This window comes from Ammospiza caudacuta, chromosome 26 (genome assembly GCF_027887145.1).
Source record: "Ammospiza caudacuta isolate bAmmCau1 chromosome 26, bAmmCau1.pri, whole genome shotgun sequence".
In the NCBI taxonomy this organism is placed as follows: domain Eukaryota; kingdom Metazoa; phylum Chordata; class Aves; order Passeriformes; family Passerellidae; genus Ammospiza; species Ammospiza caudacuta.
In genome coordinates this window covers 4,588,640-4,616,559 of record NC_080618.1, presented here as the reverse complement: position 1 = coordinate 4,616,559, position 27,920 = coordinate 4,588,640, and the positions used below count along the sequence as shown (strand labels likewise).

Sequence of the window (27,920 nt, the reverse complement as noted above, 5' to 3'; positions counted from 1 at the left end):
TCTTGGATTTTAAGGCTGCTTCATTCCTTGGTTTGTTCTCCTTGGTTTATTTTGGTTTTTCTTTTTTTCCATTATAGACATCGTTAAAAAAAATAAATTTTCCAAGAATACATTTGGAAGTTGTTGTGGGAATCGGAGGAATTAAAAAAAAATTTAAAAAAAAAGAGGGAAAATAAAGGGAAAAATGGGAATTAAAAAGCCACAGCATGGGTAGGGTTATGTATATGGGAATATCCATATGTTATATGTATATAGGAAATAAAGTGGAGAGGGAAAATAGGGAATTCCAACCCTGGATGGGTCAAATTCCACTCCCAACCCAAATTCCAAATTTAAAAAAAAGAAATTAAAAAAAAGAAAATGGAACCTCTTCCCCTGGAATGATTGAAAACATCAGCACAACCTCACACGTTTCACACCAGTTTCTTTTCTCTTCCATTCGGAAACTCTCCGAGGAAAAATCCCAACCAAAATCCCCCAAAATCCAATGGGAAGAGCAGCTGGAGTCCCCTCAAGGTGGCTCCCGATGGTGCCTTCATCCTCCAGGATGTTCCCATGCGGAATCCTCGTTGTCCCTGTGGCCACCCCAGTGCAAAGAATCCTGAAATTCGCCTTTCCCAAATCCTTTCTCCGACTTTTTCCCCCCTCCCCGGCACCGCTGGCAGCTCCAGACACCCATTCCAGGCCCAGTCCAGGGAGTTTTCCTTCAAAACCAACCGAGAAAAGACCAAAAAAAAAAAATAAAAAGCCCCAAAAAAACAGGTAAAACAAAAAGTAGGAAGAAAACCACCAAAGTTTCCCAGCGTGGTGGAGGCTCCTCCTGCCTCTCCGGAGCTCAGCATTCCCGGGATTTGGGAGCGTTCCAGTCTCCGGCACGAACACGGCACTGGTGGGCACTGGTGGGCACTGGTGGCACTGGTGGGCACTGGTCCGAGCGTCCCCGTCCCACCGGCCGCTCCTTCCCACCCCTTTTATAGCCCCAGAACTGGGATCAGGATGGGAATGAGGAGCAGGATCCGGCTCTCCCGCTGCCGGCTGCTTCCCGCCTTGGGATCCATGAAAGTCTTCTGGTCCGGCATCACATCCGTGGTCAGCTGGGCCTGGGGAGGAAGGAAAAGAGAGGGTTTTTAGGGAAAAGCATCCCAAAGTTGGGAGACACCACCAGGGTGGCATTCCCAAGCTGTCTGCTTTGGGAGAGAATTCCCAAGTACCTGGGAGTAGCACAAGCTCTGCTCCTTGGATTGGTTGGGCTTCAGGCCTTGTTCCTGGCAGGAGAAATTGGGAATGGTTAGGAGAGGAATGTGCCCCTGGAGCTGGTTTGGGATCTCGAATTTCCCTGCAGGAATCAGCTCAGAGCAGGTAATGGAGCACTGGGAGATTTGGGAATGGCTCATCCCATCTCCACAGAGAGCCCAGGGGCTTCGGTGGATCCTGCCTCACTGTGATCCTGACAGGAATCCTGCCTGGAATCCTGGGATACACCACCAGTCCCCATCCTACTCCTCTGCATTCCTGGGACATCTCCAGCCATTCCCCAATCCCATTTCCCTCCCATTCCTGGAACATTCCCCAGCCATTTCCCAATCTCATTTCCCTGAATTCCTGGGACATTCCCCAACCCCATTTCCCTCCCTTTCCTGGAACATCCCCAGCCATTTCCCAATCTCATTTCCCTGAATTCCTGGGACATTCCCCAACCCCATTTCCCTCCCATTCCTGGAACATCCCCAGCCATTCCCCAGTCCCATTTCCCTCCTACTCCTTTTCCACCCATGGAACAAAACATGGACGCCCAAGCCCAGCACTCAGCAAGACAACACGGATTTCCCAGATTTCCCAAAAACAATGGAATTCCAGCTCCCAAACGAGAAGAAGTCAGGCTCAGAGATCAACCTCGACTGGTGAGGGGTAAGAAGAGCAGGGAATCCCATTTCCCTCCCCAAACAGTGCCCGGATCCCTCCAGCCCCTGGATGAGTCCAAGCAGGACATTTCCCCAATCCCACGGGATGCAGCCGCTGTCCCACACCCCACCAGTGCTCCCAGTTTGCGGCAGGGACTGGGCCCCACCTGGAGGGAGGTGCAGGTGCTGATGACGCTCGTGTCGTAGGCGGTGTTGCTGTCGTTGACGTCGTCCGGCAGCACCGGGCTCTTCTCCTTCGGCAGCGCCGTCACGGCGGGATTGGGAATTTTGGGAGCCAGGTTCACATCGGTGCCGTTCCCAAAAGCCTGGATGGCGTTTCCTGGCAGCGGGAGAGATTTAGGAAGGGTGGGAATGATAGGATGAGGGAAAAGGGGTGGGGCAGGGAAGTGCCTTACGGAGACAGGGATTTTCCGTGAAATCCCGCAGGAATTTCTCGCACTCCTCCTCCATATTGCCGCTGCCCTTGCAAGAGCACCAGGGCGAGATGGTGATGCTGGTGGTGCTGGCGTCCACGTAGTTGGGGGTGATGTCAAAGCCTGGCGAGGAGGAGGGAACGGGGATGAAATCCCAGTGGGAAAATCCATTCCCGATCCCGACTCCCGGCACTCACCGATGAGCCCTGCGTAGGAGCCCAGGCACGCCTGGAAGTTGTCACCAGGACAGTTGGTCAGGGACTGGAAGGTGGCCTGGCAGTTGGTGTGGAAATCGGCCAGCCGGGATCTGCAGAGGAGGAAAAGTGGGAAAACAACGGGATTTCAGCGCCAGTTCCATCCCAGAGTGACTCTGCGGCCAGCAGGAATTTTTGAATGGAATAAAAGTGCCCCATTCCCAATATCCCCATGCGGGCTGTGAAATTCCAGGGCCATTCAGGCTCTCCAGCTTGGTTATCCAAGTGCTCCCAAGAGGAGACAGGATCCTGGGAATGGCCATGCTCATCCACGCCTCAGATCCCAAAGAACAGCAAAAACACAAAGGGAGTGTCCTCGAAAAGGGATGGAATTGGGGTGGTCTGAGGGGCTGCTCTGTGATGGGGATGGGAGGATGGGGAAGGAGGAAGAGCTCAGGATGAAGCAGAAATTCCACGGAAAACCAGGATTCTGCAGCCCTGCCATGGTGTATGAGGCAAGGAGGAAACATTCTCCTACTCCTTCTTCCTGGAAATAAAACTCCCTCACCACCCTCAGGAAGGGATGGAATTGGGGTGGTCTGAGGGGCTGCTCCGTGATGGGGATGGGAGAATGGGAAAGGAGGAAGAGCTCAGGATGAAGCAGGGATTTCAGGGAAAACCAGGATTCTGCAGCTCTGCCATGGTGCGTGAGGCAAGGAGGAAACTTTCTCCCTCTCCTTCTTCCTGGAAATAAAACTCCCCCACCAGGAGCGTTGTTTTCATGTTTATTTTCCTTCCTTGTGACTCAGCCCATGGAAAACTCCCCACAGAGCAGAGAGGCTCCATCCCACTCCCATTCCCAGGGCAGGTGCTCAACTCCTGGAAGGGAATTTTCCTTGCACAAAGCCCAGAAAAGCTTTTCTAGCATTTTTATTTTTGGGGGGACGCTCCACCCTCCCTGCAGCCAAACCTCAGCTCCAGGGTGGGAATGGCAGAAATCCAAAAACCTGCTCCTTCCCCCAGCTTCTCCGCGGGAGAGGAATAAAACTTTCCGACAGCATTTCCCTCTCTTCCCAAATCCGAGGCGAAGGGACGTCAATTCCCTGCAGGAAGCGCGGCGAGTTCAGCGCCGAGCGCCAGGAAAATTTGTCACCGCTGCTCCACGGGGCTCCACTCCCAGCCCGGAGCATCCTCCCAGGCAAATGTTATTCCTTTCATAATCCATGAAGATGCAGCTGGGAAATCCTTCAGGAATATCCAAGCCAGATGTCACACTTCCCGTTGGACACGGCGACTTTGGAAGCCGCTGGATGGGATTCGCTGCCAGGAATAAAAGCTCGGCCCCAGCCCGGCGGGTTTTGGCTTTCAGGAGCTCCGAGAGAATGAAAACAAGGGAAAGGAGAAGGAGCCAAGTCCATCTTAGCGGGAACAAGGAGGGATCGGTGCCAAATCGCTGCTGGCAGCTGGAGGAGGCAGGTGGGGATGGCTTGGAAAAATTGGGAAGAGCTGGGCTGGCTCTGGGTGAGGGACGGAGGAGGATTTTCCTGAGAGTTGCCTCCTCCTCCCAAAAAAAAAAAAAAAAAAAACAAAAACCAAAGGAGTGGAAGAAAAGGGATTTTAAACATTAATTCTGGATACACACTCAGATCTGCCATCCAAGGGCTTCCAAACTGCTCCTCTTGGATTCCTGCAGGAAAAGTGGCAGGAAAGGATCCCAGGGGTGAACAGGCCCTGCTCCCAAATCCAAGCACTTCCCAAGGACGTGGATCCCTGGATCCCCTTAATTATCCTGGATTTAAGGGACTTTTTAATTCCATACCTTTAATTCCCAGTGCATAAATCCCAAATCTCAGGAGTTCTGTGCACCTGTACATTTATCCCAAGTGCTTAAATACCAGATTTAAGGGACTCTGTGCAGTTCTACACAAACACCTGGCGTAGATATCCCAAATTTAGGGGACATTTTGTGCCTGTATTTTTATCCCAGGTGCATAAATCCCAAATTTAGGGGACTTTTATTTCTGTCCTCCAACCCCCAGTGCACATATCCCAAATTTACAGGACATTTTGTGCCTGTACTTTTATCCCAGGTGCATAAACGACAAATTTGGGGAATTTTTGTTCCTGTCCATTTAGGGGACTTCAATCATCCCTACAGAGCCCACCTGCCTCCAGCTCCTCTCCCATTCCCTGTTTTTCTGCAGGAATTCAGCACCACCGAAACCCCACCGGCTCTGACATTAAAATTTACCAAACACGGAGGTTTTGGGATGGGTTTTGGTTTTTTTTTTTTGTGATTTTTTAAAGCGCTTAATTGAGTGTTAAATACTCCCATCCCCCTCAGCCGCGGTGATAACTCAGCACACATCAAACCCAACAGCATCCTGCTCCTGAATATTTCATGGAAAAGACACCGGGATTCCTCCTGAAGTGGATTTTTTTTTTTTTCACGGGCAATTTATGGGGACTGAGGGAATTAAAAATAAAAAAAAGCTGGGAAAAATCTGCTCCCCCTCTCCTGCCCAGCTGGGGATGTTCAGGAAGCTGCGACAACACGGAAAAAACTCGGCGAGACACGAAAATCCCGCTGGGCATCGCCCTCCCAACATTCCCATCCTGCTGGAGAGGGATTCTTTTGAAGCTGGAGAGATGCTGAGATTAAAAAAAAAAAAAAAAAAAAATTCCCCTCCAAACGCTCCCAGGTAAATTCAAAGAGTCCCAGGGAGGGGGAGCAGCTGGAGGAAAGAAGCAAGCTGGAATATAAAAGTCGGCTTTTGTGGATGACCCGCTGCCAAATCGAGCGAGGAGTTCACAGGGGAGGGAAGGAAAGATCAATGGATGGATTTGTTTTATCCAGGAGAAGTTGTCTGGGGAGAGGAGTCACCTGTTCCGGGCTGAGCCGCAGGAGGCTGGAGGGAAAAAGGGAATTTTTTGTTGTCGTTCTGAGGCTCTTGGCCTCGATTCCAGAGGAATTTCTGCATGGAAAGGGGGTCAGGCTTGGGAAGGGGCTGCACGTGGGGGGTTTGGAGTCTCCATGGGTGGAGGTGTCCAGGGAACCCCTGGAGGCATCCAGGGAATGCCTGGAGATACCCAAGGAGCAACTGGAGTGGCCAAGGATGACCTGGAGGTGCCCAAGGAACCCCTCGAGGTGTCCAAAGTTCCCGTGGAGGTATCCAAGGAACCCCTGAAGACATCTAGGGAATGCCAGGAGGTGGCCAAGCAAGCCCTGGAGATGCCCAAGGATGACCTGGCAATGCCCAAGGAAGCCCTTGAGGTGCCCAAGGAACCCCTGGAGGTATCCAAGGAATTCCTGGAGGCATCCAAGGAACCCCTGGAGGTGCCCAAGAAACCACTGGAGGTGTCCAGGGAATGCCTGGAGATACCCAGGAAACCCTTGGAGATGCCCGAGGATGACCTGGAAGCGGCCAGGAAACCCTTGGAGATGCCCAGGGAACTCCTGGAGATGATCAGGGATGGCCTGGAGGTGCCTAAGGAATCCCTGAAGGCATCCAGGGAATGCCTGGAGATGCCCAAGGAACCCCTGGAGGTGTCCAAGGAACCCCTGGAGGTGCCCAAGGAATCCCTGGAGATGCCTAAGGATGACCAAGAGATGCCCAGGGAACCCTTGGAGATGCCCAGGGAACCCTTGGAGGTGCCCAAGGGACCCCTGGAGGTGCCCAAGGAACCCCTGAAGGCATCCAGGAAATGCCAGGAGGTGCCCAAGAAATCCTGGAAGTATCCAAGGAAACCCTGGAGATGCCCAAGGAACCCCTGGAGGTGACCCCCAGAGCTCTGGGCTGGGGACAAGTGGGGACCAAAGCCCGGACTCTGCTCCTGGAGGACTTTTCCTGATCCTGGAGGACTTTTCCAGCCTCTGCAATTCCTTGCTCGGGGCCATGGACACGGCAGGAAAACCCCAAACCCACAACAAACCGAGGGAGAAACTCCCAAAGCGGAGAAAACCCAGCAAGAGGCAAAACAATCAGGGCAGAACCTCAAAGCCGGCAGCTCCTAATTAACAAATTAATAAATTAATTTAATTCTCCACGTTTTTCAGGCCACCAGATTTTGCTCCAGCGCTGAGATCGGTGACTCAAAGGCCTTTTTTGGGTGGATTTGTTTCCTTCTCCAGCCGGGAAGGGGAGGACGGAGCGCAGGCACCGCTTGATTTTAATTGCGGGCCCGTTCTGTCCCATTGAGCCGCTAAGTGAGCCCAACAGGAGATTGTGTTTACACAAGCAAAGCCCGGCTCAAGACAGACTCGCTGTCACATTAAGTCAATACTTGGGAAGCCTCTCGAGTTAATTATTCAGCGAGAATTGACTGATTCTCGTGGTGAGAGCCCGCAGGGAGCCGAGCCCTCCCCCAGCCTCCTCCTCCTCATGCGGGGGAACCCCCCCAGTGCTGCCCCTCCGCTTGGAAATCCACCAGATTTGGGGATTTTCACAGATATCCCAATCCCAAACTGGGTTTGGAGGCTTCTGCACACCCTATCCCTCCAAATCCGAGCTCTCCCAGCTCCCATTAAATCCTGGAGAAATTTTTCTATGTTCCTTCTTTCTTTCCGTGTTCCTCCTCTTCTTCCCCAGCCACCTCCATACACGGGGGACCCTCCAGTGCTGCCCCTCCGCTTGGAAATCCACCAGATTTGGGGATTTTCACTGATTTTCACAGATTTCTCCAATTTCTCCCAGCTCCTGTTAAATCCAGGAGCAATTTTTCCCTGTTCCATCTTCTTTCCCTGCTCCTCCTTCTCTTCTTCTTCCCCAGCTGCCTCCTCATGTGAGGGACCCCCCAGTGTTGCCCCTCCAAACCTGGTTTGGGAAATCTATGAAAATCCCCAAATCTGGTGGATTTCCACTTATTTTCCCAGATTTCTCCAAGCTCTCCCAGGTACGGTTAAATCCAGGAGAAATTTTTCCGTTCTACTCTTCTTCCCCAGCCTTCTCCCCACGTAAGGGACTTCCCAGTGCTGCCCATTGGCTTTCCAAATCCACCAGATTTGGGGATTTTCACTGATTTCCCAATCCCAAACTGGGTTTGGAGGCTTCTCCACATCCTGTTCCTCTGAACCTGAGTTCTCTCAGTTCCTGTTAAATCCTGGAGCAATTTTTCTCGGCTCCTTCTTCCTCCCCTGCTCCTTCTCCTCTTCTTCCCCAGCCACCTCCATACATGGGGGACCCTCCAGTGCAGCCCCTCCACTTCGAAATCCACCAGATTTGGGGATTTTCACTGATTTTCACAGATTTCTCCAAGCTCTCCCAGCTCCTGTTAAATCCTGGAGAAATTTTTCCCTACTCCTTCTTCCTCCCCTGCTCCTTCTCCTCTTCTTCCCCAGCCACCTCCACGAGTGAGGGAGCTCCCAGTGCTGCCCCTCCTCTTCAAAATCCACCAGATTTGGGGATTTTCACTGATTTCCCAATCCCAAACCAGATTTGGAGGTTCCTCCACTCCCCTCCAAACCCGAGCTCTCCCAGCTGGAAGAATATTTTTCCTGCTCCTTCTTCTTTCCCTGCTCTCTCCTCTTCTTCCCCAGCCATCTCGTATGAGGAACCCCCCAGTGTTGCCCCTTGGCTTTCCAAATCCACCAGATTTGGGGATTTTCACAGATTTCTCCAAACCAGGTTTGGAGGCTCCTCCACTCCCCTCCAAACCCGAGCTCTCCCAGCTCCCATTAAATCCTGGAGCAATTTTTGCCCGCTCCTTCTTCTTCCCAGACAGGCTCTCATTACAGGGAGTAATGAGGAGTTGAGCTGCTGTTTATCAAGGGAACATCCATTACAAGCAACGGCCGCGCCCGCAGCCGCCGCGTTCCCTTCCCGTGTTTGGTGCTCCATCAATCCCCAGCCAGCCTGGATCCCCTCCCTCCCTCCTTCCCCAGCCCAAACCTGGCCAAAATGCTTGGTGCACAACTGTCCCGAGAGGGGGAGCATCCCTGATTCCCCTGGATTTAAATACACCAAAAAGCGGGATAAAAAAATCTAAGAAATGACCCAAGATCTCCACTTTGGATGTTCCAAGCCCAGCCAAAATCCTTGACAAAAATCCTGACCGCCCTTGAATTTAAACACGTGAAAGCAAGAGATAAAAATCTGGGAAATGACCCAACATCCCCACTTTGGATGCTGAGGAGCTCCAGCCCAACCTTGGCCAAAATCCTTGACACACAAATATCCCAAGAGGGGGAGCATCCCTGAATCCCCTGGATTGAAACACATCAAAAAGTGGGATTAAAAAATACAGGAAATGGCCCAACATCCCCACCTTGGCCAAAATCCTCGTCACAAAAATATCCTGGGAGGAGGGAGCATCCCTGACCCCCTTGGATTTAACCAGAACAAAAACTGGGATAAAAATCTGGGAAATTACCCAACATCCCCAGTTGGCACACTGAGGAGCTCCAGTCCAACCTTGGCCAAAATCTCTAAAACATTAATATCCTGGGAGGAGGAGCATCCCTGACCCCCCTGGATTTAAACACAACAAAAATCTAAAATTAAAATCAGAGAAATGACACAACATCCCCACTTTGGATGCTGCAACCCCAATCAAAACCCTTGACAAACAAACATCCCATAAGAGGGAGCATTGCTCACCCCCCTGGATTTAAACACAACAAAAACTGGGATAAAAATCCGGGAAACGACTCAACATCCCCACTTTGGCCAAAATCCTTGACACACAAATATCCCAGGAGGGGGAGCATCCCTGACCCCCTTTGGATTTAAAGACACTGAAAACAGAGATAAAAATCTGGGAAACGACTCAACATCTCCACCCTGGATGCTCCAACCCCAATCAAACCCTTGACAAATATCCCGTAAGAGGGAGCATTCCTCATGCCCCTGGATTTAAACACACCAAAACCAGAAATTAAAATCAGGGAAATGACCCAACATCCCCACTTTGGATACTCCAATCCCAGCCAAAATCCTCTTCACAAAAATATCCTGTAAGAGGGAACATCCCTGACCCCCTCAGCTTCAAACACACCAAAACTGGGATAAAAATCCAGGAATTGACCCAACATCCCCACTTTGGATGCTCCAATCCCAGCCAAAATCCTCTTCACAAAAATATCCTGTCAGAGGGAGCATTCCTCACCCCCCTGGATTTAAACACACCAAAACTGGGATAAAAATCCTGGAAATGACCCAACATCCCCACTTTGGATGCTCCAATCCCAGCCAAAATCCTCTTCACAAAAATATCCTGTCAGAGGGAGCATCCCTCACCTACCCAAAACTGGGATAAAAATCCAGGAGATGATCCAACATCCCCACCTTGGCCAAAATCCTTTGCACACAAATACCCTGGGAGGGGGAGCATCCCTGATCTCCTCTGGCTTTAAACACACCAAAAACTGGGATAAAAATCCTGGAAATGACCCAACATCCCCACTTTGGATGCCGAGGAGCTCCAGCCAGTGGAGGCTGGGAATTTCTCCGGCACCGGCACCACTGAAGCGTGTAAGAGCAGATTATTTGTGCTCCCGACTTGCTGATGCAAGATGAAAAATCCAGCGAGCTGCAGCTGCTGAAATCAGCTCTTTTCTCCCCTTCCCTTCCCTTTCCCCTTCGCTGAGGTTTGTGCTTCGCCAAAGGTTTTTGTATTCCGGGAGCTAAAACCTGTCCCTTGCAATCAGCCGCAAAAACTCCGGGACTTTGTCAGCTCTTGCGAGCTGGGAAAGATGGGGGAAAATAGGGAAAAGGTGGGGGAAAAAGATGGAGGGAAAGATGGGGTAAAAATAGGGAAAAGATGGGGGAAAATGGGGGGAAAGATGGGGTAAAAGTAGGGAAAAGATGGGGTAAAAATAGGGAAAAGATGGGGGGAAATGGGGGGAAAGATAGGGGAAATAGGGAAAAGATGGGGGAAAAAGATGGGGGAAAGATGGGGGGAAATAGGGAAAAGATGGGGGAAAGGGCAAAAAAGATGATGGGGAAAAAGATGATGGGGGAAAAAAGATGATGGGGGGAAAAAGATGATGGGGGAAAAAAAGATGGGGGAAAAATGATGGGGGAAAAATGATGGGGGAAGCTTCCCAAGCTGGGAAAATCTGGGGAAAAATGTGGGGGGAAAGGGGGAGAGGAAAGGTGGGGGGAAAAAAAGGTGATGGGAGAAAAGGTGAAGGAAAAAGATGGGGAAAGCTTCCTGAGCTGGGAAGAGCCGGGGAAAGCATCCCAAGCTGCATAAATCACGGCTCAGTTGCTCCCGGAGTCCTGGGGCAGCTCCCGTGGGATTTGAGCCCGGGTCAAGGCCGTTGGAATGGATTTATGTGGAGCAAAAACCTGGGATTTCAGCCCAGGATAAACCAGATCCTGCTCTCCAAGGATCCTGTCCCCTCGCCCAGATGCGAGTCCTTGAGGGAACACAAGGAGGGACACCTCAGACCCTCCGAAGGATGGCAGGGAAGGGTTAAGCCCCTCCTGCATCCAGAACATTCCACATGCAGAGCCATTCCCAGCAGGATGGAGCAGCTGGTGGCTTCCTTGAGACCTTTGTGACCAAGGGGACAGGGCTGGTGTCCAACCCCAGCAGCCCCACACAGATGGAAAGCAGCACAGAGAGGCAGGAAAAGCTCTGGCAGGGCTGTTTTCCATGCTGGAATATTCATTTTCCCTCTCCTCCAATTATTCTGCTTTTTTTTTTTGGTGTGCAATTCTTGCCCTACAGGAGCAGCAGCCCCTGGATCAATCTCCGTGCAGGAAAAATCCCATCCCGCCAGAGAGGGTTTTCCCTCATTGGGCTTTGAGCCAGGAGGGTTAATTAATTATCCTGGCAGGTTAATTACTCTGGCAGGAGAATTATCTCATCTCCTGTCACCTCTGGCTCTGGGAGCACTTGGGATCTGCTCTGGCTCCAGAGACTCGCCAGGCCGCTGTCGGATCGGGATGAGCATCGGGCTGGGATGTTGGATCGAGAAATTAACGGAAAATGGGAATTCCCATGGCCCTTCCTTATCCTTCAGGATCAGAAGTCATGGAGGAGTTTGGGCTGGATGAACTCATGGATAATGGGAAATCCCATGGCACTGCCTTGTCCTCTGGGATCAGGGGACATGCAGGAGTTTTGGCTGGATGAATTCCTGGATAATGGGAAATGCCATGGCCCAGCCCAGCCCTGTTTTGTCCTCCAGGATCAGGAGGAGTTTTGGATGGATAAACTCGTGGAAAACGGGAAATCCCACGGCCCAGCCTTGTCCTCTGGGATCAGGGAACATGGAGGTGTTTGGGATGGATAAACTCATGGATAATGGGAAATCCCATGGTCCTGCCTTGTCCTCTGGATCAGGGGACATGGAGGAGTTTTGGCTGGATAAACTCACGGGAAAACCCATGGCACAGCCTTGTCCTCCAGGATTAGGGACACGGAGGAGTTTGGGAATGGATAAATTCCTGGATAATGGGAAATCCCATGGCTCTGCCTTGTCCTTCAGGATGAGGGACATGGAGAAATTTTGGATGGATAAATTCCTGGATAATTGGAAATCCCATGGCCCTGTCCTTGTCCTCCAGGATCAGGAGTTTTGGCTGGATAAACTCCTGGATAATGGGAAATCCCTGCCTCGTTCCCCAGGGTGAGGGGACACAGGGGTTTTGTGCCCCACCATTCCCAGCTGGAGATACCAGAGGGGACCGGACAGGTTGAGATTTTCTCCTGAAAACCCAGATCCAAGGAATGCATCCCTGCCCCATCCCAAGGAAAAAATCCCTGAGCTTCCAGCAAAACCCCACAGCAAAACCAACACAAACAAATCCCAGATTTGGGCATTTTCCAGAGCAAGAGCCCCCATCCCGTCTCCCAAAAAAACACATTTCCACCTTGGAGCAAACAAAACCTCCCAGCAGCCGCTGCCTCTTCCCTCTTTCCCCCTTTCCCTCCTGGTGTGGGGATTTCATTCCATGCAGGAATTAAAGCTCTGCAGCCCCCCCAGCTCTCCCAGCCCCGTTATCCCTCTCGGAGCGCGGATCCGTCGGCAGCATCCGCCTCGGAGCGCGCTGATGGAGAGGAGCTGCCATTCCCGGGTATCTTTTATTCATGGCCACCGGCTCCTCGGATTACTTTTTGATAAAAAGCCACATTCCAACATTTCAAACATCTCCGCTCGCAGCCAGAGGAAGACCCGGAGCTCACATTTATTTCCCTGCTGAGCGCCGGGGAGCTCCATCACCTTGACGGGAGAAGATCCCGCTCCTGGTGGGGCCGTCGGGAAGCGGATCCGGCTCCCGAGGGGGACAGGAGGGGTCGTGTCCGGTGACAAACGGGTGACAGAAGGAGCAGGAACCTCAGTGCCCAGGGGAAACAGCGGGAATTCAGCAGCCGGGGAAGGTTTGGGGGATGCAGTTCCATCCCTGGGGTTTGTCCCCTGGATGTCCCCAGGGCAGTGTCCCAGTGCCACTTCCAGAGCCAAACATAGGCGAAAACAGAGCCTGGGGGTTGACACTGATACTGGGGGTGACACTGATGCTGAGAGGGTGACACCAATGCCAGGGCAGTGACACTGATAGTGGGGAGTGGCACCAATGCCAGGAAGGTGACATGGATGCTGAGAGGGTGACACTGATGACCAGGTAGTGACACCAATGCCAGGAAGGTGACACTGATGACCAGGGCAATGACACCAATGCCAGGACTGTGACACCAATGCCAGGAAGGTAACACTGATGACCAGGGCAATGACACCAATGCCTGGAGGGTGACACTGATGGCCAGGGGCCGACACTGGTGATTGGCAAGGTGCCACCAGTGCTAGGGAGGTGACACTGACGCCAAGGGATGACACCGATGCCAGGAAGGTGGCACTGATGACCAGGGCAATGACACCAATGCCAGGACTGTGACACCAACGCCAGGAAGGTGGCGCTGATGACCAGGGCAATGACACCAATGCCAGGAGGGTGACACTGATGGCTGGGGGCTGACACTGATGACCGGGAAGGTGACACCAGTGCTAGGGAGGTGACACTGATGACCAGGGGATGACACCAGTGCTAGGGAGGTGACACTGATGGCCAGGGGGTGACACCAATGCCAGGAGGGTGACACTGATGGCCGGGGGCTGACACCAATGACTGGGAAGGTGCCACCAGTGCTAGAGAGGTGACACTGATGCTAAGGGGTGATACAGATGCCAGGAAGGCGACACTGATGACCAGGAGGGTGACACCAATGCCAGGAAGGTGACACTGATAGCTGGGGTCTGACACCAGTGCCAGGGAGGTGACACTGCTGACTGGGCGGTGACACCAACCCCAAGGAGATGACACTGATAGCTGGGGGCTGACACCAGTGCCAGGGAGGTGACGCTGCTGACTGGGCGGTGACACCAACCTCAGGGAGGTGACACAACACCTGCCCCACACCCCAAAACCCCCCATGGCACCCCCTTTTACCTGCACAGGTGATCCGCCCGGCAGGCGCCGCGCAAGTCCAGGCAGTTGGGCTTCTCCTTGTCCTCGTAGGAGCAGGAGGGGACGATGGTCTGGCGGCGGCGCTCGGCGCACGCCGGGTCCCTGCACGAGCAGAAGAGCAGGCGGAAGGTGAACTCGCCGGGCACGCGGTCGAAGAACTGGCGCAGGGCCTTGTGGCACTTGCGGCGGCTGCAGGGCTCGGTGGCCGACAGCTCCCGGCTGCAGGTGGAGATGTAGCCCGAGCGCAGGCGCTTGCAGTTGTCGTTGAGGTTGCAGGCCTTGGCCGCGTCCAGGCAGTGGTTGCTCTTGGAGGTGGTGGCCGGGTCCATTCCTGCGCAGGGAAGAGGATATTTGGGGTCAGAAAGGTGGGGAGGGATGGTTGGGTGGATGGATGTCGTAAAGCTGGGGAGGTGGAGTGTGGGAAGATGGGATTGAGGTGGGGGAATTGGCCTTGACTCCTGGAGATGCCCTCAAGGCTGGGGAGATGCCCTCAAAAACAGCCTGAAGCTGGGACTGGGAGATGCCCTCAAAGCTGGGGAGATGCCTTCAAAAGCGTCCTTAAATTGGGATTGGGAGATGCCCTCAAAGCTGGGGAGATGCCCTCAAAACCACCATTAAACTGGGATTGGGAAGTGCCCTCAAAAACAGCCTTAAACTGGGACTGGGAAATGCTCTCAAAGCCAGGGAGATGCCTCCAAAAACACCCTTAATCTGGGACTAGAAGATGCCCTCAAGGCTGGGGAGATGCCCTCAAAAACAGCCTCAAACTGGGACTGGGAGAAGCCCTCAAAAACAGCCTTAAACTGGGATTGGGAGATGCTCTCAAAGCTTGGGAGATGCCTTCAAAATCATCCTTAAATTGGGATTGGGAGATGCCCTCAAGGCTGGGGAGATGCCTTCAAAAATGCCCTTAAACTGGCATTAGGAGATGCCCTCAAACCTGGGATGGGAAAAGGCCCTGAAACCTGTGAATAAGCCCTCAAACCTGGGATGTGAAATATCCTTGACCCTGGGATGAGGAGAATTTCTCAAAACTGAGGAGATGTCCTCAAATCTGGGATGAAGAAATGCTGTTGACCTGGGATGGGGAGGAACTTCCAAAGCTGGAGAGATGTCCTCAAAACTGGGGCTGGGAAAAGCCCTCAAACCCAGGCAGATGCTCTCAAAACCGGGGAGATGGCCTTAAACCCCAGGAGATGCCCTCAAACCTGGTGAGATGGCTTCAAAACATGGGGAGATGACCTCAAAACCCAGAGAGATGCCCTCAAACCCAGGATGGGGAAGTGCCCTCGACCTGGGGAAGATGTGACAGGCATTGCGTCATCCCCGTGGCATCAGTGTCACCTCCCAGCATCTCCAGCCCAGCCCATCCCTGGGTTGACCCCATCCCATTCCAGGCACAATCTGTAGGATCAACATTCCCCAACTGGGACCCGCTGGGCAGAATCCAGGCTGTGAATTTTGAATTTGCAACATTCCTTTCCTTTTGTCAATTCTTCAAAGAATAGTTATTAATTATTAATTAATTAATAATTATTCAACTCCAAAAGTGGAATAATCAGCTCAACTCCACTGTGGACCCCACAGCCCCTCCTGGGGCTCCCCAAAAGTGGGACAGCTCCAGACAGGGATGAGAGGGACAAGAGAGGACCAATCCCGGATCCATCTGGGAATCCCATCCTGGGAATCCCATCCAGAATCCATCCTAGGAATCCCATCCCAGGGACCTCATCCTGGGAATGTCACCCTGAATCCATCCTGGGAATCCCATCCCAGGGACCTCATCCTGGGAATGTCACCCTGAATCCATCCTGGGAATCCCATCCCAGGGATCTCATCCTGGGAATGTCACCCTGAATCCATCCTGGGAATCCCATCCCAAAGCCATCCTGGGTATCCCATCATGGGAATCCCATCCAGAATCCATCCTGGGAATCCCATCCTGGGAATCCCATCCTGCATCCATCCTGGGAATCCCATCCCAGGGATCTCATCCTGGGAATGTCACCCTGAATCCATCCTGGGAATCCCATCCAGAATCCATCCTGGGAATCCCATCCCAGGGATCTCATCCTGGGAATGTCACCCTGAATCCATCCTGGGAATCCCATCCCGCATCCATCCTGGGAGTTCCATCTCAGGAATCCCATCCCGAAGCCATCCTGGGTATCCCATCATGGGAATCCCATCCCGAAGCCATCCTGGGTATCCCATCCCAGGAATCCCATCCTGCATCCATCCTGGAAATCCCATCCCAGGGATCTCATCCTGGGAATGTCACCCTGAATCCATCCTGGGAATCCCATCCCGCATCCATCCTGGGAGTTCCATCTCAGGAATCCCATCCCGAAGCCATCCTGGGTATCCCATCATGGGAATCCCATCCAGAATCCATCCTGGGAATCCCATCCCAGGAATCCCATCCTGCATCCATCCTGGGAATCCCATCCCAGGGATCTCATCCTGGGAATGTCACCCTGAATCCATCCTGGGAATACCATCCAGAATCCATCCTGGGAGTTCCATCTCAGGAATCCCATCCTGAAGCCATCTTGGGAATCCCATCCCAGGAATCCCATCCTGCATCCAACCTGGGAATCCCATCCTAGGAATTCCATCCCAAATCCATCCTGAGAGGCCCATCCTGGGAATGTCATCCCACATCCATCCCAGGAATCCCATTCTGGGAATCCCATCCCATATCCAGCCCAGGAATTCCATCCTGGGAGTCCCATCCCAGGAATCCAATCCCTCCGGAGAGGACAGGCAAGGCCAAACCCCAGCCTGGGAACAAACGCTGAGTTTTCCTTTTTTTTTTTTTTTTTTTTTTTGCTGGGAATGATGGATCATCCTCTGCAGCCCAGGTGCTGCTTCTGAATTCTCCTCATCCCTCATTCCCTCCACATCCCGGACAAATCCATGGATTCTCCTCCACCGCCTCCCAGCTTCTGCTGGCGCCAAGGAAGGCTCCTAATTGGCCTAATTGGAGGGTGCTGCTAATTAACAGGACAGGGGATGGACACATCAAGGGGGAAAATGGGATTGGAGAGGTGGGGAAAAGGAGGATTAAGGTGGGGAAAAGGAGATTGGAGAAGTGGGGAAAAGGAAGATTTAGGTGGGGAAAAGGAGGGTTGAAAAGGTGGGGAAAAGGGGAATTTAGGTGGGAAAAAGTGGACTGGAGAGGTGGGGAAAATAAGGATTTAGGTGGGGAAAAGGTGATTGAAGAGGTGGGAAAAAGAGAATTCAGGTGGGAAAAGGGGGATTCAGGTGGGAAAAGGGGGATTGGAGAGGTGGGGAAAAGGAGGATTTATGTGGGAAAAGGAGGATTTAGGTGGGAAAAATGGAATTGGAGAGGTGGGGAAAAGGGGATTTAGGTGGAGAAAGAGGGATTGAAAAGGTGGGAAAAAGAGGATTTAGGTGGGAAAAGGGGGATTGGAGAGGCAGGAAAAAGGTGGATTTAGATGGGGAAAAAGGGAATTCAAGAGGTGAGAAAAAGGGGATTGAAGAGAAGGGGAAAAGGAGGACTGAAGAGATGGGGAACACCAAGGTCTCTTTAGTCCCCTGGTTTTGGGGATGCATCGAGCCCTCCCCGCAGCCCAGATCACCCCGAGCCCTGGAAGGGCTGAGCAGCAGATTCCCGGCGCCAAGCCGGGATTTCGGGATCCGCGGCAAGCGGCAGCCGATTGTCTCCTGCTCGGGAGCTTCGCTGCTGCCCTGCCCGAGACCTGCGGGGCCCCGGCTGCATCTTAATGGAGCCGCGGCTTTGGAAGCGCCGCGCTCCTGTGGGGAGCTCATTAATAAAGCACGAGCATGAAAATTGCATGAGCAGAGACGGAAACGGGGGCCGAGGAGCTGGGCACGGGGGCTGGGGCCACCAGCTGTCCCCTCTGCGTGTTCCCACTGGGGACAGGGGAGGAGGAGGAGGAGGATGGGGTTTGGGGGATTTGAGTGTGGAGAATTCCCAGCTGGAGCCTCTCCCATCTCCCACGGGCTGTGATTTCCTCGGGATCCAGCAGGGATGAGCATCCCGTGGGGAGGGGGCAGCGCTGGCTCCGCGGGCGCTCCGCGCTCTTTACGCGCGGGTTACGCGCAGGTTACGCGCGGCTTGCACAGCCCTTGCCATTCCTCCGCTCCCAATTACCCCTCCGGGCAATTAACAGCTCCTGATCCAGGAACAGCTCCAAGAACGCGCTCGCTTCAGCGCTCGCCATCAGGTCGGGACCGATGGCCCCGAGGTCCCCGGGGAGGGGACAGGGAAGGGGTGGCAGCAGCAGCGAGGCCATCCCTGTGCTCACAGCCCGTTCCCCACTCCTTTCCCCATCCCCAAAATCTCCCTCGCGGCTTTTCCTGCGCCTCCCGGATAATTCAGTGTCTAATCCCCGCTCCAGACTATTTCCAGCTGGAAATGTTCCGGATTTTGCAGCTCCAAAGGTTTTTCTGACGCCAATGTAATCCCAAAAAAAGGCGGGCCGGGGGTGGCAACGTCACCCTAAAATCCCCCAGGGGAGAATCCACCTGGAAAAGGCTGGAAAATTTCCTCAGGGATGCAGGGGACAGCGGTGTCACAGCCCCGCTCGGAGATGTCCCCAATGAGGGGACAGGGAAGGGGTGGCAGCAGCAGCAAGGCCATCCCTGTGCTCACAGCCCGTTCCCCACTCCTTCCCCCATCCCCAAAATCTCCCTCGCGGCTTTTCCTGCGCCTCCCGGATAATTCAGTGTCTAATCCCCACTCCAGACTATTTCCAGCTGGAAATGTTCCGGATTTTGCAGCTCCAAAGGTTTTTCTGACGCCAATGTAATCCCAAAAAAAGGCGGGCCGGGGGTGGCAGCCTCACCCCAAAAACCCGCGGAAAATCCACCTGGAAAAGGCTGGAAAACTCCCCCAGGGGTGCAGGGGACAGCAGTGTCGCAGCATTGGTGTCACAGCATTGGTGTCACAGCCTCGCTCAGAGATGTCCCCAATGAGGGGACAGGGAAGGGGTGGCAGCAGCAGCGAGGCCACCCCGGTGCTCACACCACCCCGGTGGCCAATCCCAAAGGATTCCAGGAGCTGAGGGAATTTGAGTTGGGATATTCCAGGGGTGGGTACTGAGTTCAAGGCTGGAAGCTTTGGAGTCCCCAGCCTGGGACGATCACAAACAGAAAGAACCACCCCAAAAATGATGCTCAGGAGGCCAAATTTGGTGGGAAGAGAAGGGGAGGAGAGGCTGGAGACAACACAAATTCAGGGAATCCCAGGAATTCCACATTTTCCAGCCATTTTATAGAAACCCAAACTGGAACGAACTCTTGGGGACGACCCTCCAATAAATCAACACCAGGATCTGGTTTGGGATGATCCTCGAATAATTAAACACCAGGATCTGGTTTGGAGAGACCCTAGAATGAATAAACACCAGGATTTGTTTTGGGAAGACCCTACAAAGAATAAATACCGAAGGCAAAGAGCTAAAACCTTAAAACCCAACCTGCGATGATCAGAAACAGAAAGAACCACCCCAAAAATGCATCAAAATGATGCACAGGACCCCAAATTTGTGGGGAAGAGAAGGGGAGGAGAGGCTGGAGGAGCAAAGGCTGGGGATAACACAAATTCAGGGAATCCCAGGAATTCCACATTTTCCAGCCAGTTTATAGAAACCCAAACTGGAATGAACTCTTGGGGACGACCCTCCAATAAATCAACACCAGGATCTGGTTTGGGATGATCCTCGAATAATTAAACACCAGGATTTGTTTTGGGAAGACCCTAAATAAATCAACACCAGGATCTGGTTTGGGAAGACCCTAAATAAATCAACACCAGGATCTGGTTTGGGAAGACCCTAAATAAATCAACACCAGGATCTGGTTTGGAGAGACCCTACAATAAATAAATACTGGAGGCAAAGATCTAAAACCCTAAAACCCAGCCGGGGATGATCAGAAACAGAAAGAACCACCCCAAAAATGATGCTCAGGACCCCAAATTTGTGGGGAAGAGAAAGGGAGGAGAGGCTGGAGGAGCAAAGGAGGGTGGAGGGAGGTGAGGGATGGAGGATTCCCCTGGCTGGGAGCAGCTCTGCGCTCGAGGCAGGAGATAAAACACGGAGCTTTTATTACCTGAGAAAATTGAAGCGAGTCTGAATATATCAGAGAGACGAGAGGTGACCGGCTCGTACGGGGAGGCTTCATAAAACTCCTCTCCTTTGGCAGGGAAAAAAAAAAGGGGAGAAAAAAAGCAAATTAAAGCTTGTGGTGAATAATCTCAGGCAGTTCCAGGCACAGGAACCACCCTGGTTCAGGGAGGGAAAAGCAAAAAGGGTTCCAGGCACTGGGATTAAAGGGAAAAGGGATTTGGGAGAGGTTCTTGGAATTTTGGCTGTGTTGGTGGCCAATTCCAAAGGATTCCAGGAGTGGAAAGAATTGGGATTGGGATATTCCAGGGGGTGGGTACTGAGTTCAAGGAAGTTTTGGGGTCCCACTCAACTCTGGGTTCTTTTATTGTGACAAAATCCCCTAAAAACACCTACAACACCCTAAAAACCTTTAAAAAACCCTAAAAGCCTATTCTCAACTCTGGGTTCTTTTATTGTGACAAATTCCCTTAAAAACCTAAAAAACCCTAAAAGCCTGTTCTCAACTCTGCGTTCTTTTATTGTGACAAAATCCTCTAAAAACAGAATTCGGGAATCCCCTGTGTGGAAATCCAGGTGGGGAGCAAAGCAGGAGGGTTTGCTCTGAGCCTGACGACATTCCCAGGAAATTTGTGAGGGAAATTGCAAAATCTGGGAGGGAAATCCCAAAATTTGGGAGGGAAAGACCCCACTGGGATGCTGGGCTGGGCTGTCCCCATGCCAAGTGTGATGGGATTTGGGGACAATGCCCGAAGGACGGCTCTGGCTTCTCCGGATCCTCACCAGGAATGGGAACAGGATCCCAACCCCGCTCCAGGCCATTCCTGGAAATCTGGGAGGGAAATTTGGGAGGGAAAAATGGGAGAATCTGGGAGGGAACTGGGATGTCCCCGTTCCCCATGGGTTCCCAGCACCGCTCTCAGGGTGACGGAATTTGGGGACAACGCCCTGAGGACAGGTCCTGATCCTCCCCAGGAATGGGAACAGGATCCAAATCCTGCTCCAGGCCATTCCCAGGAAATCTGTGAGGGAAAGACCCCACTTGGGATGTCCCTGTTCTCTTTGGGCTCCCAGCACTGCTCTCAGGGTGACAGGATTTGAGAACAACACCCCAAGGGCAGCTCTTGACCCTCACTGGGAATGGGAACAGGATCCAAACCCTCTCCAGACCATTCCCAGGAAATTTGGGAGGGAAATGGGAGAATTTGGGAGGACCTGGGATGTCCCTGCTCCCTGTGGGTTCCCACCACTGGTCTCACGGTGATGGAATTTGGGGACAACACCCCAAGGGTGGCTCTGGCTCCTCCAGACCCTCACTGGGAATGGGAACAGGATCCAAACCCCACTCCAGGCCATTCCTGGGAAATCTGAGAGGGAAATCTGGGAGGGAACTGGGATGTCCTTGCTCCCTGCAGCTTCCCAGCGATGTCACCACTGCTCTCAGGGTGATGGAATTTGGGGACAACACCCCAAGGGCAGCTCCTGATCCTCACTGGGAATGGGAACAGGATCCAAATCCTGCTCCTCAGTGACATTCCCAGGAAATCTGGGAGGGGAAAGACCCTGCTGGGGTGTCACTGCTCCCTGTGGGTTCCCAGTGATTCCACCACTGCTCTCAGGGTGATGGGATTTGGGGACAAGGTCTGAGGGTGGCTCTGGCTCCTCCTGATCCTCACCAGGAATGGGAACAGGATCCAAATCCCTCTCCAGGCCATTCTTGGGAAATCTAGGAGGGAAATTTGGGAGGGAACCAGAATGGCTCTGTTCCCTGCAGGCTCCCATTGGTGCTATCAGGACGATGGGATTTGGGGACAACACCCCAAGGGCCACTCCTGAGCATCACCAGGAATGGGAACAGGATCCAAATCCTGCTCCTCAGTGACATTTCCAGGAAATCTGGGAGGGGAAAGACCCTGCCTGGATGTCCCTGCTCTCTGTGGGCTCCCACCACTGCTCTCAGGGTGATGGGATTTGGGGACAACTCCTTGAGGGCTCCTCCTGATCCTCATTAGGAATGGGAAGAGGATCCAAATCCTGCTCCTCATCCACATTCCCGGGAAATTTGGGAGGGAACTGAGATGTCCTTGTTCCCCATGGGCTCCCTCGGGTGATGGAATTTGAGGACAATGTCCCAAGGGCAGCTCCTGATCCTCCCCAGGAATAGGAACAGGATCCAAACCCCACTCCAGGCCATTCCTGGGAAATCTGAGAGGGAAATCTGGGAGGGAACTGGGATGTCCTTGCTCCCTGCAGCTTCCCAGCGATGTCACCACTGCTCTCAGGGTGATGGAATTTGGGGACAACACCCCAAGGGCTCCCCCTGATCCTCCCCAGGAACGGGATCAGGATCCAAACCCTCTCCCGGCCATTCCCTCCCCGCCTCTCCCGCTCAATTCCTGCGCGTTCCGGCGGCCCCGCAAACTCCAGCGCTGCCATAAATAATTAAACACCCGCTTGACTCCTGCTGCTCGCCGGGGAAATTACCGAGCATTACCGGGGCCCCGGACCTGCCTGGAGCCACAATTAACCCCCGGGAAGGAGGCTGGAGCCTCCCTAATAGCAGGGAGAGCTCGGAGGGGAGGAGGGGAACCCCAAAATCTCCGCTAAAAACCACAAATTTGCCTTTGAGCACCGTAAAGGATCGCCACAAAGCTTCTGTCTCTTAAAACCTCGGTTTAATCGCTGCTCTTCCCTCCTCCTCCTCCTCCAGGTGCAATTCCCGTCCCAATTCCCTCATTCATTCCCAAAAAAAAAACCCCAGGAAGCTGCTCAATGAGGGCAGCTAATGAGAGGGAGAAAACAATTAAGGCGTAATTCTTGCTCTGGGCCGGGTTTGGGGCTCTGATTCCTGCGCTGACCCAGATTTGAAGGGAATTTCACCCAAGGGGGCCCTGGGCTTGGGTACGGCTCCCCCACATCCTCTGGAAGAGTTTTCCCATCCTCTGGAAGAGATTTTCCAGTTTTCCCACCCTCTGGAAGAGGTTTTCCACCCTTTGGAAGAGTTTTCCCATCCTCTGGAAGAGTTTTCCCCAGTTTTCCCACCCTCTGGAAGAGTTTTCCCACATCCTCGGGTACAACTCCTCCATCCTCAGCTCCGGCTTTCCCACACCTTTCCCACAGAATTCCAGAATTCCCGGCCTGATCTGGGCTGGAAAAGGCCTTAAAAATCTCATCCCAACCCCCCTGGCCAACAGGCAGGGAGCTCTGCCACCAGCCCAGGGGGTTTTGGCACAAATGCAGGTGGGTTTGGGGGCTGAGGCTGAGGCGCCCATCTGGATTCCCTGGGGTTTTAATCTGAATTTCCCAAGATTTTCACCTGAATTTCCTGGGCTGCCCATCCCTCTTTTCTGGGCTGTTCATCTGCCCTACCTGAGCTGCTCCCCTGGGGTTCTAATTTTAATTTCTTGGGATTTTCACCTGAATTTCCTGGGGTGCCCATTTTTCCTCCCTGCGATCCACATCTGTTCTATCTAGAGATAGCAACCCCCTCCCCATCACTCCAGGGCATTTCATTGGGGTCTCCCCCAACCCAAAACGCTCCTTTAGGGTCTCCCCATCACCCCAGGGTGCTCCTTTGGGGTCTCCCCATCACCCCAGGGTGCTCCTTTGGGGTCTCCCCATCACCATAGGGTGCTCCTTTGGGGTCTCCTCATCCCCATCACCCCACGCTGATCCATTGAGGTCTCCCTCACCCCAAAACACTTCTTTGGGATCTCCCCACCCCAAACCGCTCCTTTGGGTTCTCCTCCACCCCAAAACTCTCCTTTGGGGTCTCCTCATCACTCCAGGGTCTCCTTTACTCTCCAGAACTCTCCCCTAGGGTCTCCCCATCATCCCATGCTGATCCATTGGAGTTTCCCCATTCCCATCATCCCAAAACGCTCCTTTGGGGTCTCCCCATCCCCACCACCCCCAGGGCACTGCTTTAGGGTCTCCCCATCACCCCCAGGGTGCTCCTTTAGTGTCTCCCCATCCCCATCACCCCACGCTGATCCATTGGCATCTCCCCCACCCCATCACCCCAAAACTCTCCTTTAGGATCTCCCGCACCCCAAAACTCTCTTTTAGGGTCTCCCCATCACCCCACGCTGATCCATTGCAGTCTCCCCATTCCCATCACCCCAGGTGATCCTTTAGGGTGTCCTCATGCCCGTCCCCAGCCCCATCACCCCAGGGTCATCCATTGGGGTGCCCCCCACTCCAAAACGCTCCTTTGGGATCTCCCCCACCCCAAAACACTCCTTTAGGGTCTCCCCATCACCCCGGGATCTCCTTTACTCTCCAGAACTCTCCTTTGGGGTCTCCCCGTAATCCCACGCTGATCCATTGGAGTCTCCCCATCCCCATCACCCCAAGATGCTTCTTTGGGGTCTCCCCATCCCCATCACCCCAAGATGCTCCTTTGGGGTCTCCCCATCCCCATCACCCCCAGGGCACTCCTGCGGGATCTCCCCATCCCCACCACCCTGGGGCGTTCCTTTGAGGTCTCCCCACCCCAAAACTCTCCTTTGGGATCTCGCCATCACCCCATGCTGATCCATTGGGCTCTCCCCCACGCCAAACCCCTCCTTTACCCCCTCCGTACCTTCGGCCAGCCCCAGGTGGATGCTCCAGTAGATCTGCAGGCACTGCAGCTCCTTCTTCATGCCCCTCTTGCAGCGGCAGCGCTCCAGGGGGCTCTCCTGCAGCACCCCCAGGGCCAGCTGGCACTCGCGGTTGGCCAGCAGCGTGTTCCGGTCGCGCCCGGCCAGGCACTGCCGCAGGGTCCGGTACCGCGAGCTGCAGCCCGGGTCGGCCGCGCACAGCTCCGTGGCTCGAACGCAGTCCATGGGCACGGGGGGCACGGCGGGCGCGGGGGGCGGCCCGGCCAGCGAGCGCAGCATCTCATCTGGGACAGGGAGGGAGAGGAGGGCACGGTTAGGGAGGAAGGTGAGCAACAAGTACTGACCCGAAGGAGCACCACAGATAAGGCAGATGGGGATGCCGGGAGGGAAAATGGGCAGGAAAGTCAGATTAAAATCCCAGGAAATTCAGATTAAAATCCCAGGAAAGTCAGATTAAAATCGCAGGAAAGTCAGATTAAAATCCCAGGAAAGTCAGATTAAAATCCCAGGAAAGTAAGATTTAAATCCCAAGAAATTCAGATTTAAACCCACGGGAAATTCGAATTGAAATCCCTGGGAAGTTCAGGTTAAAGCCCCCAGGTGAGCAGCCCAGCTCCGTGGCTCGAACGCAGTCCATGGGCACGGGGGGCACGGGGGGCACGGGGGGCAGCCCAGCCAGCGAGCGCAGCATCTCATCTGGGACAGGGAGGGAGAGGAGGGCACGGTCAGGGAGGAAGGTGAGCAACAAGTACTGACCCGAAGGAGCACCACAGATAAGGCAGATGGGGATGCCGGGAGGGAAAATGGGCAGGAAAGTCGGATTAAAATCCCAGGAAATTCAGGTGAAAATCCCAGGAAAGTCAGATTAAAATCGCAGGAAAGTCAGATTAAAATCCAAGGAAAGTCAGATTAAAATCACAGGAAAGTCAGATTAAAATCGCAGGAAAGTCAGATTAAAATCCCAGGAAATTCAGATTAAAATCCCAGGAAATTCAGATTAAAATCCCAGGAAAGTCAGATTAAAATCCCAGGAAAGTCAGATTAAAATCCCAGGAAAGTCAGATTTAAATCCCAAGAAATTCAGATTTAAACCCACAGGAAATTCGAATTGAAATCCCTGGGAAGTTCAGGTTAAAGCCCCCAGGTGAGCAGCCCAGCTCCGTGGCTCGAACGCAGTCCATGGGCACGGGGGGCACGGGGGGCACGGGGGGCAGCCCGGCCAGCGAGCGCAGCATCTCATCTGGGACAGGGAGGGAGAGGAGGGCACGGTTAGGGAGGAAGGCAAGCATTGAAATGAAGGAGAGCCCCAAATAGGCTAAATGGGGACACCAGGAGGGAAAATGGGTGAGAAATTCAGATTGAAAGCCCAGGGAATTCAGATTTAAACCCCAGGAAATTCAGGTGAAAATTCCAGGTAATTAAGATTTAAAACCCCAGGAAATTCAGGTTAAAACCCCAGATGAAAATTCCAGGAAGTTCAGGTTAGAACCCCCAGGAAATTCAGATTGAAATCCCCAGGAAGTTCAGGTTAAAACCCCCAGGAAGTTCATATGGAACTCCCAGGTGAGCGCCCCAGATAGGGCAGATGGGGACCCCGGGAGGGAAAATGGGCGGGAAATTCAGATTAAAACCCCAGATGATAATCCCCAGGAAGTTCAGGTTAAAACCCCCAGGTGAGTAGCCCAGTCATGGCAGATGGGGACCCTGGCAGGGAAAATGGGCAGGAAATTCAGACTGAAAGCCCAGGGAATTCACATTAAAACCCCCCAGGAAATTCAGGTTAAAACCCCCAGGTGGGCAGCCCAACTCCGTGAGGAAGGGAGAGGAGGGAATGATTAGGGAGGAAGGTCCCAAAGGACTTCCCCAGATAGGGCAGATGGGGACCCCAGAGAAGGAAAATGGGCAGGGAATTCAGATTTAAAAACCCAGGAAATTCAGATTAAAAGCCCAAATGAAAATCCCAGGAAATTCAGGTTAAAACCCCCTGGGAATTCAGATAAAACCCTCTGGGAATTTCAAGTTAAAACCCCCAGGAAATTCGGGTTAAAGCACCTGGAAAGGAAAGGGGGGAAAGGAAAGGGGGGAAAGCAAAGGGGGGAAAGCAAAGGGGGGAAAGCAAAGGGGGGAAAGCAAAGGGGGGAAAGCAAAGGGGGGAAAGCAAAGGGGGGAAAGCAAAGGGATTGCTCCCTGGGAGGGTCTGGGATGGAATTCCCAGAGGAGCTGTGGCTGCCTCATCCCTGGAAGTGCCCGAGGCCACCTTGACATTGTGGGAGGTGTCCTTGCCCATGGCAGGGGCTGGAATGGGACCCCACAATCTTGGAAGGATTTGGGTGGGAAGAGACCTTAAAACCAGCACGGGCAGGGAGAGCTTCCCTACCCCAGGCTGCTCTGAGCCCCTCCAGGGACGTCCCTGCTGCCCCCCAGCCGAGATTCCCAAAAAATGGGAAACTGGGGAAAACTGGTGGCGGTGGGAAGGCGCGGGGTTAACCCCACACCTCATCTGGGGGATCTGATGTTCCCTGTTCCATCCTAAGGGATCGATGACCCCGATCCATTCCCGGATCGCATTCCCGGAGCTCACTGGAGCCCAGGAAGCAGCGGCTCCATCCCCAGCCCCTGCGCACGCCCTGCCCTTGGCTGCTTATCGGTCTCAGCCACATCACGGGATTTTTAGGGCATCTGACTCATGGATTTCGGAGCCTTGGCAGGGCCGCGGGGCCCCTCCAGCCTGTCCTGCAGCACTTCCAGGGAAGTGGAAGGGGAATCTCCTGCTCCCCCCGCAGCCGAGATTGCCCGGTGGGGATGGGAAGGTGCAGGGTTAACCCCACACCTCAGCTGGGGGATCTGATGTCCCTTGTTCCATCCTAAGGGATCGATGACCCCGATCCGTTCCTGGATCGCGTTCCCGGAGCTCTCCGGAGCCAGGGAAGCAGCGGCTCCATCCCGACTCCCGAGCCCGCCTTTGGCTGCTCATCGTTCCCAACCCCGTCACGGGATTTTTAGGGCATCTGACTCATGGATTTCGGAGCCTTGGCAGGTCCACAGGGCCCCTCCAGCCGGTCCTGCAGCACTTCCAGGGAAGTGGGAGTGGAATCTCCTGCTCCCCCCGCCGCCGAGCCGCCCAGAGCGGGGTGGGAAGGTGCAGGGTTAACCCCACACCTCAGCTGGTGGATCTGATGTCCCTTGTTCCATCCTAAGGGATCGATGACCCCGATCCATTCCCGGATCGCGTTCCCGGGGAGCAGGGGCTGCATCCCGAG

General features: G+C 53.6%; 1 protein-coding gene across 1 annotated transcript; it reads right to left on the bottom strand.

The window, feature by feature from the left end:
- Nucleotides 1–87: 87 nt before the first annotated feature.
- On the bottom strand, nt 88–27,914 carry GFRA2 (GDNF family receptor alpha 2). The gene is made up of 11 exons (XM_058820076.1): nt 27,674–27,914; nt 25,757–25,900; nt 25,213–25,356; nt 24,642–24,944; nt 20,043–20,126; nt 13,923–14,271; nt 2,533–2,642; nt 2,318–2,458; nt 2,069–2,241; nt 1,212–1,265; nt 88–1,100 (listed from the first exon to the last, which is right to left on the bottom strand). Exons 1-11 carry the CDS (start codon nt 27,912–27,914, stop codon nt 972–974), a joined length of 1,872 nt encoding a protein of 623 aa, XP_058676059.1. The 3' UTR covers nt 88–971.
- Nucleotides 27,915–27,920: the final 6 nt, after the last annotated feature.

Bases quoted from the DNA above. Each gene is read 5' to 3' on its own strand.
- GFRA2 (XM_058820076.1), bottom strand. From the start codon at position 27,914: ATGCAGCCCCTGCTCCCCGGGAACGCGATCCGGGAATGGATCGGGGTC. The intron at 20,127-24,641 runs GTACGGAGGGGG...TCCCTGCCAAAG, and splicing joins CCACCTGGGGCTGGCCGAAG to GAGAGGAGTTTTATGAAGCC. The intron at 14,272-20,042 runs GTAATAAAAGCT...TTCCCTGCGCAG, and splicing joins ACTCGCTTCAATTTTCTCAG to GAATGGACCCGGCCACCACC.